Consider the following 10,910-nt stretch of genomic DNA (forward strand, 5'->3'; position numbering starts at 1 on the left):
GCCTGGTCTCAAACATCAGTTACATAAAAGTTAGTGTTGAATCAGTGAAGCTCAACAGTTCATCACTTCTTACCCCCTACACAGTATAGGACTTGTCCAGTACTGGATACCACTAGAACCCTGTGGTGTCCTGTATCTGCAATGGCCACGTTCTTGCTTTTGGGATCCACTGCCACTTTTCCTGGGAACGACAGGATGGAAGATGGTAAGGAGTCCTTGAAGAGCTTCCTTTCCACAGCATGGTCTTTGAGCAAACCCTTCTGTCCATAGTACTTGAGAGCACCAGCGGTGAACAGGAAGAGGCGGTCTCGGTGTCCTTCACCCACCAGAGAGAACAACAGGTTTCCCCTGGGCCCCAGAATCACCAGGGTAGGCCAGCAGGACACTTCCAACTCATGCCACAGCCGAGCATCGCTGTCGTTCACCACTGGGTGTGTGATGCCGTACCTTAACACGGCACTGCAAATGTTCTGCAAAACCTTCTCGTTGGGAAACTTAGCAGAGTGAACACCTACCACAACCAGGCCATCTAAGAGAGAAGAAGGAGGAGGAGAAAAGGGAGAGGCAAGTGAAAAAGAATAATTATAACTTTCTGATAATCTGGATGTTGAAAATTTCAAAGCACGTTATGACCCTGTTGTTGACCCGGGGCCAACAGTTTCTTCAGGGGTCCTGGAATGAGAACAGGACACTGCAGGCAATTAAACCATCCTCTTTTTAACCGCAGACTGTCCTCCGGTACAACTGTTAGAAAGGTTTTAAACTCCTTCCTCTCTCTTTTTTGCTGATATATGCAGATACTGTGGCTACTGCTATCCTTCACAACACTATCAAACAGCCCAAAGCTACAATTTATATAAAAGCCCACAAGATGCGAGTTTGTCAATTACCTTTTCAGATCCCTGCACCAAAGTGCACTTCTCTGACTAAAGTAGGTGAAGGCAAAAGAAATGAGATTTCCCCATGAAAGCCTGTAGGTCCGAGAGGTTAATATATGAAATATTGAAGCAGCCAGGTATAAATACGGGACTCCAAAATATTTGAAAAGGTCTTTTAGTGAGTAAGCGGGGAAAATAAATTTTAACTCAGGAATACGTGAAACATTTCAGCATTACTTTGACTTTTTTTCCTCCCTCAACAAATTGCTTTTGTTCTTTTTAGATAAAAAGAAAAACTCAAGCCTGTATAGAGGACTCTCATCAAACAATGCATGGATGTGTGATGTCTTGATGGATGTCTTATTCAATCTTTGGACGAATACATCCGGTTTGTCTGTGCTGTCAAATTGCTTCCTTGGTTGACAGCCTTTTAAAATGGCTTTTGTCTTTATCCATTTAAGGGTTATTTTTATTCCAAACCTGTGCATGTTTCAGAACTGACAAATGGCCAGGAAGTTCTTTCTTGCTGGATATAAAGAGGGAATCTTAAATAATTTGTTTTATCCTAGTCTGATCATTGAGCTGTCACTCACATATGAGACACTTTATAAATAATATTTTGCTTAATATTAATAACTTTGGGCGGCACGGTGGTGTAGTGGTTAGCGCTGTCGCCTCACAGCAAGAAGGTCCGGGTTCGAGCCCCGTGGCTGGCGAGGGCCTTTCTGTGCGGAGTTTGCATGTTCTCCCCGTGTCCGCGTGGGTTTCCTCCAGATGCTCTGGTTTCCCCCACAGTCCAAAGACATGCAGGTTAGGTTAACTGGTGACTCTAAATCGACCGTAGGTGTGAATGTGAGTGTGAATGGTTGTCTGTGTCTATGTGTCGGCCCTGTGATGACCTGGCAACTTGTCCAGGGTGTACCCCGCCTTTCGCCCGTAGTCAGCTGGGATAGGCTCCAGCTTGCCTGCGACCCTGTAGAACAGGATAAAGCAGCTAGAGATAATGAGATGAGATTAATAACTTTCCAGAAAAAAAGAGAAGCTATACTCTTTGATAAATGTTAAGTGAACATGCATGTTAGCCAACAAAGAGGTACAAGTCAATGAACAGTGAAGTTGAGAATAATTCTCGAGGGGTGAAATCAAATGTGAGAGCAAAACCCATGAGTGGGAATCTACGTTTGACTGAGTTTCTATAAAGCCTTTAGGCATCCCATTACAACCAACGTGTTACTTTACATTATTTTATTTCTCTCAGCTGTTCCCTCTCGCTCCAAGTGAAATGTCAGGAGAATTTCTCCTTCCCATCACTGGAAGTGATATTCTTTCATTCCCTGTTCTCAGGGTGTGAAATATAGCCACTAATACATACAGTAAAATGCACAGCTGGCAGTTTCAATGTTCCAGCTTTGGATGCCATCAGCACATTATTGTACTTATAATGTCAGCAGTTGAGAAGTGCAAACCACGATTCGAGGGAAATCTAGTTTAGTTCTTTCTAATCACAGGGCAAATATCATTATAATCATCAGTATAGCAAAGCAATGGTATGGGATTCATTGACGAACATGATAGCGATATTTAAACGTCTTTCTAAATTAAAAAAAAAACCCAAGATGTTTAAAAGAAAAAGTTTAGGGAGGGGCAGCAGGGGCATGAGTATATTCCCATCACCAGTAACGGAATGTACCAAAAGCTGTGCCAGCGATGCACTGTAAAGTTTGAGATATGGCAGGAAGGAGGGTAAAGGTTGTGTGGCTTGGCCCACTTCCTCCTTACAAAGAGGGTAATGATAGACCACTGACAGCTAGAGAAGATAACACCATTCGCAGAGCTGCTATAATAAGCCATGGGCCAACAGAACAGTGTATCTAGCCATGATGACTGCTCTCTCTCTAATATTTAATGGCTCCTCATGTCCAGCATGCAGTGTAAATGGACTGAAGAGGAACAGTTCTAAGCAAGTCCAAGAAAACTGGGGTCAATAGAAAAAAAACAAAACAAGAATGCTATGAAAGCACAATATCCCCCGCTGGCCATAACTCTGGTAAAATGCAACTGAACAAAATTGCAATATGTGTATTACCGACATATAACAAAGAATCCTGTCAAGGTTCACGAAATTCCTCCAAAAATTGTGAGAGGAGTTGATTTCAGAAGGTGAGTACCCTTCCCAGGACAGACGGACGGACATCGCCACGACATAATCCCCCTTTGGGCCTTTTGGCAAGTGGGGGATAAAAATTGTGAGGGAAGTTGATTTCAGAAAGCAAGCACACCTTGATGAAATTGCCAAAGTACAAGTTTGTTAATAGTCAAGGGCATAACTCTGGTAAAATTTGCCCAAATTAAATGAAATTTCAATATGCGTATAACAAAGCCTTCTGCCAAGTTTTGTGAAATTCCTCCACAAATTGTGAGAGGAGGTGATTTCAGAAGAACTTACACCCTCATGAAATTGTCAAAGTACAAATTATTTAATCACGGGTCAAAACTCTGGTAAAATTTTCACAAATGAAATTAAATCGCAATACACGTATTACCGTTATATAACAAGGCCTTTTGCCAAGCTTTGAGAAATTCGTCCAAAAATTGTGAGAGGACCTGATGTCAGAAGGCGAGCACACCTTCATGAAATTGTGAAAGTACAAGGTTGTTAACCAAGGGCCACAACTCTGGTAAAATGTGACTGAATTGAACGAAATTACAAAAGGCGTACTACCGACATATAACGATGCCTCGTCAAGTTTGGTGAAATTCCTCCAAAAATTGCAAGAGGAGTTGATTCCAGAAGGAAAACGCACACTCATGAAATTGTCAGATTATAATTTTGTTAAATCGAGGGCTGTAACTCTGGTAAAATGTGACCGAATTTAACAAAATTACAGTATGTGTAGTACTGACATACCGTATAACAAAGAATCCTGCCAAGTTTCGTGAAATTCCTCCAAAAATTGTGACAGGAGTTGATTTCAGAAGGTGAGCACCCTTCCCGGGACGGATGGACGGACATCGCCAAGACATAATCCCCCTTCGGGCCTTTCGGACAGTGGGGGATAAAAACCGACTCTGATTTCTTCTCTTACCTTGCATCATAATTAATGCAAAAATGTTTAAAAAGGTCAGTGGCCTTGTTTTGTAACGGTAATACAAAAATAAGTGGAAGTAATAGCATAGTTATTCCACAACACATACCGGTAAGTGGAAGTAATAGTATATAAAACAGTCATGCAATATTACACATAGCTTTGTGATTTACATTCTTCTCAAAGGAAGGTTATTACAGACGCTTTTCATTTTCGAGGCGTGAGCAAATCTGGCTATCACTGTCTAAAATCTTCAGCTTCCTCAACAGAGATCAGGAGACACCACCCAGACTCATGATGCCATTAATCACATGCTGTATTACTTATCTGAGTGGGCCTTATAATAGCCATGGACGTAATGGATACTACCTCCCACGAGTTCATGGGTAATGATGTAAAGAGGGAAACAGTGCCTCTACTCTTCACCATTACATAGAGTTTATGGCAAAAATGGAGATACTGTTTCCTTTAAAACTTTAATTCTTTAAATTTGAAATACCTTATTAAAAATAAAACACATGGGAATATATTGGTGCAGAATCTCCAAACAAGCTGCATGATATACATGTAGGTTGGGAAATGTTCATTCCAGTTTGCATAGGAGTGCGAATTTTACATTATATTTTAATACTTCCTTTTGATATGCTTCTGTATTACAAAGAGTGAACCTTCATCCACATTGAAGGTATGTATGTGTACCTTTAACAGTGTAAAGCTGCTCCAGTTGGTGCAGATCAGGCAGTATGTGCATGCAGTTGATGCAGCAGTAGGTGAAGAAATCCAGCACCACCACTTTGCCTGATAATTCCTTTTGCAGAGACAGAGGTCCCTCAGTGTTAAGCCACTCCAGCCCTGCAGTACATCAGAGAATCTTTTGTTGTTGATTACTGTGTGTTGTGAAATAAGCAGATATTTTCTATATAGAGCTTGAAGAACAACAACTTTATCACACATACACTTAAAGGTATACTGCCCTTCAGATTTTTCAAGTGTAGGTCATAAAAAGAATTTTCCCTGACACCCTTATTTTTGTTTATTGGACCAAAAGCTACTGAATTCGAAATCACAGGACTTCCAATTTTATTAGGGTTTTTAAAATAGAACAATTAATGAATTTAGGGCCACGTGGCCTTAAATTCTCCGCTATTATTTCTTGCTTCACCGTGACTCAATTCAAGATACTACATCACGCATCACATGGTAGGCTTTCCCTGTTCACGCAAGGCATTGGGGGATACAAATTTGAAACAGGAGAGGAAAATGAGGGACGCGAATGAAACGTGAAAGACCGACTACGGTAGCAGAAAGCGAGAAGAAATGACGTTATGTTGCAAAGGAAAGGAAACACAGGACCAAACTAATAAATATCGGTGGTCAGCAAGCACCTCGGTGTGATCAGCTGTTCATTTAGTGACAGAATGATGCAAGTGCACAGTCAAGGTAAGAAATGCAACACTGGATGCCAGCTGCCATAAAACCCAAAAGAAGAAAGAGAAGAAGCAGGTAAACCTGCGCATGCGCACACCAGACTTCCTCTGTCCGCTTGACTGTGCGAAGCAAGCGATTTCATGCACATTATTTGCTAGGGAATGCCCTCAAATTAAATAACTTCCCAGCTACAGAATGGCCTAGGTTTTTTTGAGATATTGCAGAAATAAACATATATCACAATGACCAAATTTCAGAGGGAACTAAATTTCACTGATTTTATGAAATCAAAAGGCCATATAGCTTTAAGCACAGTGAAATTCCTCTCTGCATTTAACCCATCTGAAGCAGTGAACACACACGCACCTAGAGCAATGGGCAGCCATGCTACAGCACCCAGGGAGTAGTTGGGACTTAGGTACCTTGCTCAAGGGCACTTCACCCCAAGGCCGCCCCATGTTAACCTAACCGCATTTTTTTTTTTTTTTAAACTGTGCAGGGTCGCAGGCAAGCTGGAGCCTATCCCAGCTGACAATGGGTGAGAGGCGGGGTACACCTGGTCAAATCGCCAGATCATCGCAGGGCTGGCACATAGAGACAAACAACCATTCACACTCACACCTACGGTCAATTTAGAGCCACCAATTAGCCTAACCTGCATGCCTTTGGACTGTAGGGGAAACTGGAGCACCCGGAGGAAACCCACACAGACACGGGGAGAACATGCAAACTCCAAACGGAAAGGCTCCCGTCGGCCACTGGGCTCGAACCCAGAACCTTCTTGCTGTGAGGCGACAGTGCTAACCGCTACACCACCGTACTGCCCTAGAAATATCTAGTACTTTGAAATCCCACAGTGCACTGCTATAGAATAGTGGTGATAGTGTACCCTAAAATATTCAGAATTCCCATGATGCCCACACTTTTCTGCTTGTAATGAATAGTAATTCTGGAAACAGGTCAGTCACATGAGAGGTAATAATACAGGTGCTGGTCATATAATTAGAATATCATGAAAAAGTTGATTTATTTCAGTAATTCCATTCAAAAAGTGAAACTTGTATATTATATTCATTCATTACACACAGACTGATATATTTCAAGTGTTTATTTCTTTTAATTTTGATGATTATAACTGAACTAATGAAAACCCCAAATTCAGTATCTCAGAAAATTTGAATACTGTGAAAAGGTTCAATATTGAAGACACCTGGTGCCGCACTCTAATCAGCTAATGAACTCAAAACACCTGCAAAGGCCTTTAAATGGTCTCTCATGCCCCTTTTCCACCAAAGCAGTTCCAGGGCTGGTTCGGGGCCAGTGCTTAGTTTGGAACCGGGTTTTCTGTTTCCACTGACAAAGAACTGGCTCTGGGGCCAGAAAAACCGGTTCCAGGCTAGCACCAGCTCTCTGCTGGGCTAGAGGAAAGAACCGCTTATGTCGGCGGGGCGGGGGGCGGAGTTGTTAAGACCAACAATAATAAGACCGTGAAAGATCGCCATTTTTAAGCGACGAGAAGCAGCAGCTGTACAAACGCGAAGTCATCCATTATTATTATTATTGTTGTTGTTGCTGCTGCTTCTTCCATGTTGTTTTTGCTTCCATATTCACGCCAAGGTTTATGCAAACATAACGACGTAACTGACGTATACAGCGACGTAATGACGTGGTTTCCCTTAGCACCGTGAGCTATGGAAAAGCAAACTGGTTCTCAGCTGGCTCGCAAGTTGAACGAGTTGTGAACCAGCCCTGAACTGATTTGAACCAGCCCTGGAACTGATTTGGTGGAAAAGGGGTAATAGTCTAGTTCTGTAGGCGACACAATCATGGGGAAGACTGCTGACTTGACAGTTGTCCAAAAGACGACCATTGACACCTTGCACAAGGAGGGCAAGACACAAAAGGTCATTGCTAAAGAGGCTGGCTGTTCACAGAGCTCTGTGTCCAAGCACATTAATAGAGAGGCGAAGGGAAGGAAAAGATGTGGTAGAAAAAAAGTGTACAAGCAATAGGGATAACTGCACCCTGGAGAGGATTGTGAAACAAAGCCCATTCAAAAACGTGGGGGAGATTCACAAAGAGTGGACTGCAGCTGGAGTCAGTGCTTCAAGAACCACCACGCACAGACGTATGCAAGACATGGGTTTCAGCTGTCGCATTCCTTGTGTCAAGCCACTCTTGAACAAGAGACAGCGTCAGAAGCGTCTCGCCTGGGCTAAAGACAAAAAGGACTGGACTGCTGCTGAGTGGTCCAAAGTTATGTTCTCTGATGAAAGTAAATTTTGCATTTCCTTTGGAAATCAAGGTCCCAGAGTCTGGAGGAAGAGAGGAGAGGCACAGAATCCACGTTGCTTGAGGTCCAGTGTAAAGTTTCCACAGTCAGTGATGGTTTGGGGTGCCATGTCATCTGCTGGTGTTGGTCCACTGTGTTTTCTGAGGTCCAAGGTCAACGCAGCCATCTACCAGGAAGTTTTAGAGCACTTCATGCTTCCTGCTGCTGACCAACTTTATGGAGATGCAGATTTCATTTCCCAACAGGACTTGGCACCTGCACACAGTGCCAAAGCTACCAGTACCTGATTTAAGGACCATGGTATCCCTGTTCTTAATTGGCCAGCAAACTCACCTGACCTTAACCCCACAGAAAATCTATGGGGTATTGTGAAGAGGAAGATGCGATACGCCAGACCCAACAATGCAGAAGAGCTGAAGGCCACTATTGCCCCTTTTCCACCAAAGCAGTTCCAGGGCTGGTCCAGGGCCAGTGCTTAGTTTGGAACCGGGTTTTCTGTTTCCACTGACAAAGAACTGGCTCTGGGGCCAGAAAAAAATGGTTCCAGGCTAGCACCAGCTCTCTGCTGGGCCAGAGGAAAGAACCGCTTACGTCAGCGGGGGGGGGCGGAGTTGTTAAGACCAACAACAATAACAAGACCGCGAAAGATCGCCATTTTTAAGCGACGAGATGCAGCAGCTGTACAAACGCGAAGTCATCCATTATTATTATTGTTGCTGCTGCTTCTTCCGTGTTGTTTTTGCTTCGATATTCGTGCCAAGGTTTATGCAAACGTAGCGACGTAACTGACGTATACAGCGACGTAATGACGTGTCTTCACTTAGCACCGCGAGCTATGGAAAAGCAAACTGGTTCTCAGCTGGCTCGCAAGTTGAACCAGTTGTGAACCAGCCCTGGAACTGCTTTGGTGGAAAAGAGGCATATCAGAGCAACCTGGGCTCTCATAACACCTGAGCAGTGCCACAGACTGATCGACTCCATGACACGCCGCATTGCTGCAGTAATTCAGGCAAAAGGAGCCCCAACTAAGTATTGAGTGCTGTACATGCTCATACTTTTCATGTTCATACTTTTCAGTTGGCCAACATTTCTAAAAATCCTTTTTTTTGTATTGGTCTTAAATAATATTCTGATTTTCTGAGATACTGAATTTGGGATTTTCATTAGTTGTCAGTTATAATCAACATTAAAAGAAATAAACATTTGAAATATATATCAGTCTGTGTGTAATGAATGAATATAATATACAAGTTTCACTTTTTGAATGGAATTACTGAAATAAATCAACTTTTTCATGATATTCTAATTATATGACCAGCACCTGTAATGTAGCCTAAACTACCATAGCCAAGATCCTAAAAGTGAGATGGCAGGACCATGTTACAAATGAGGAAATATTACAGAGGGCCAGATCACAACCTTTGAGTGAAATTGTCACCGAAAGAAGACTACAGCTCACGGGCCACATCTTATGCCTGCCAGACCACCGCCATGCAAAAACAGCCATAACATGGACACCGCCAGAGAAGGAGGGGAAGGCCAAAGATCACATGGAGGAGAACTTTCCAGGAGTACCTAAAGAGAATGAACATTCCCTGGGAGAAGGCTGATGAAGCTGCAGCTGACAAATCTAAGTTGCGGAAACTTGCTACCCAATGTCCCAATAGGCACAGGAGAACCTAAGTAAGTAAGTAAACTATTATAACTTTTCATTTAGGATTTGATGTCAGTGGTGCTGGTATTATATATAGGCGAAAGTGGGAGCATTAGGCCCCATTACACTGAAAATCCATGGAATCCAGCCACTGGGGGTGCATAAGCGTACTCTTGGTGCTGGTCCCAAGCCCGGATAAATTGGAGAGGGTTGCATTAGGAAGATGCAAGGAGTAGACGTAAAGAAAGTTGGTGAATTCAAGTACCTGGGGTCAACTGTGCAGGAAAATGGGGTCTGCGATAGTAAGGTGAGAGAGAGTGCAGGCAGGATGGAGCAGTTGGAGAAGGATTTCGGGAGTCATTTGTGATCGGAAAGTCCCAGCAAAAGTGAAAGGTAAGATGTACAAGACAGTAGTGAGACCAGCTGTGATGTATGGATTGGAGACCGGACCCTTAACGAAGACACAGGAGGCAAAGTTGGAGGTGGCGGAGTTGAGGATGGGAGTGACAGGGTTGGACAGGATAAGGAACGAGCACATCAGAGGGACAGCACATGTGGAGAGCTTGGGAATGAAGCTAAGAGAGATGAGACTGAGATGGTATGGGCACATCCTGAGAAGAGATGCAGAGCATGTTGGAAGGAGAATGTTGAGGATGGAGCTGCCAGGCAAACGAAAACGACGAAGGCCAAAGAGGAGATGCATGGATGTGGTGAGAGAGGACATGAAAGTGGCAGGTGTGGTAGAGAAGGATGCGGAAGACAGGGAGCAATGGAGACGAAAGATCCGCTGTGGCGACCCCTAATCGAGAGCAGCCAAAAGAAGAAGAAGACATTGAAAATGCATGGAATTGATCACCAGCATGTCAAACATTATTGCGGATTACTCTTGCTTGATAACTGTACCCAGTAAAAGAAAATAGTGTATGTTGGACTCTTCTGCCAGGGGCTTATCAGCCCACATCTGTGTAGAATAGGTTCTACTTTTTTTCCTTCCTTTTTGGAAAACTGCTGCACTTTAACTGGCATCAAATCCAATAATAAATGTGTAATTGTGTTTGTTCTATTACACTGTTAATAAAAGTTATATTCTTCCCCCCGAATGAGAGAGAGAGATCTCAACACTGCATCACATCTCCAACGAAAAGCTCCACCTCAAACAAAGTTCACTTACTGATGAGCTAAACTGATTACTCATGGTACACACCCTAACCTTGTTCAAAATCAGGAACCTTCAAATCTTCATTTTCGTCCAACTTTCGTATATACTGATATACCAGATCTTCCTTCTCTTCTTGTGCGTTTGCGTCTTCCAAGGCGTTGTCCAACTGACTCTGAATAGGAAACAGAGCCGTCAGGCTGCTGCGCGCCGCCATGTTTCCAACAAGAGTAGCGGAAGTAGGCAAACAACATACTACTATATCCGTATCAGCACATTCGACATGCATTATAATTATTAACTCTTTGTCTTAGTACATCTCACGATGATTTGTTAGTGAATGGAATAGTAATATTTCATATGATTTACGTATTAAAACTTACAATTAATTATATAGAGAGTAAAATAAACTTTG

At 43.0% G+C, this 10,910-nt stretch overlaps 1 protein-coding gene across 2 annotated transcripts in view; it reads right to left on the minus strand.

Moving 5' to 3' along the window:
• nhlrc2 (NHL repeat containing 2) overlaps window positions 1–10,719 on the minus strand; it is a 36,677-nt gene extending 25,958 nt beyond the window's left edge. The window contains exons 1-3 of one of the 2 annotated variants that reach the window (XM_060939930.1): window positions 10,550–10,719; window positions 4,664–4,816; window positions 74–529 (exon numbers count right to left, since the gene is read on the minus strand). In XM_060939930.1, the coding sequence (XP_060795913.1) occupies window positions 74–529; window positions 4,664–4,816; window positions 10,550–10,712 (772 nt within the window). In that variant the 5' untranslated portion in view covers window positions 10,713–10,719. Of the gene's footprint in view, window positions 1–73; window positions 530–4,663; window positions 4,817–10,543 lie in introns of both variants that reach the window. The other variant, XM_060939931.1, reaches the window with a different exon arrangement.
• Window positions 10,720–10,910: the final 191 nt, after the last annotated feature.

This window comes from Neoarius graeffei, chromosome 14, assembly GCF_027579695.1.
Source record: "Neoarius graeffei isolate fNeoGra1 chromosome 14, fNeoGra1.pri, whole genome shotgun sequence".
NCBI lineage: Eukaryota > Metazoa > Chordata > Actinopteri > Siluriformes > Ariidae > Neoarius > Neoarius graeffei.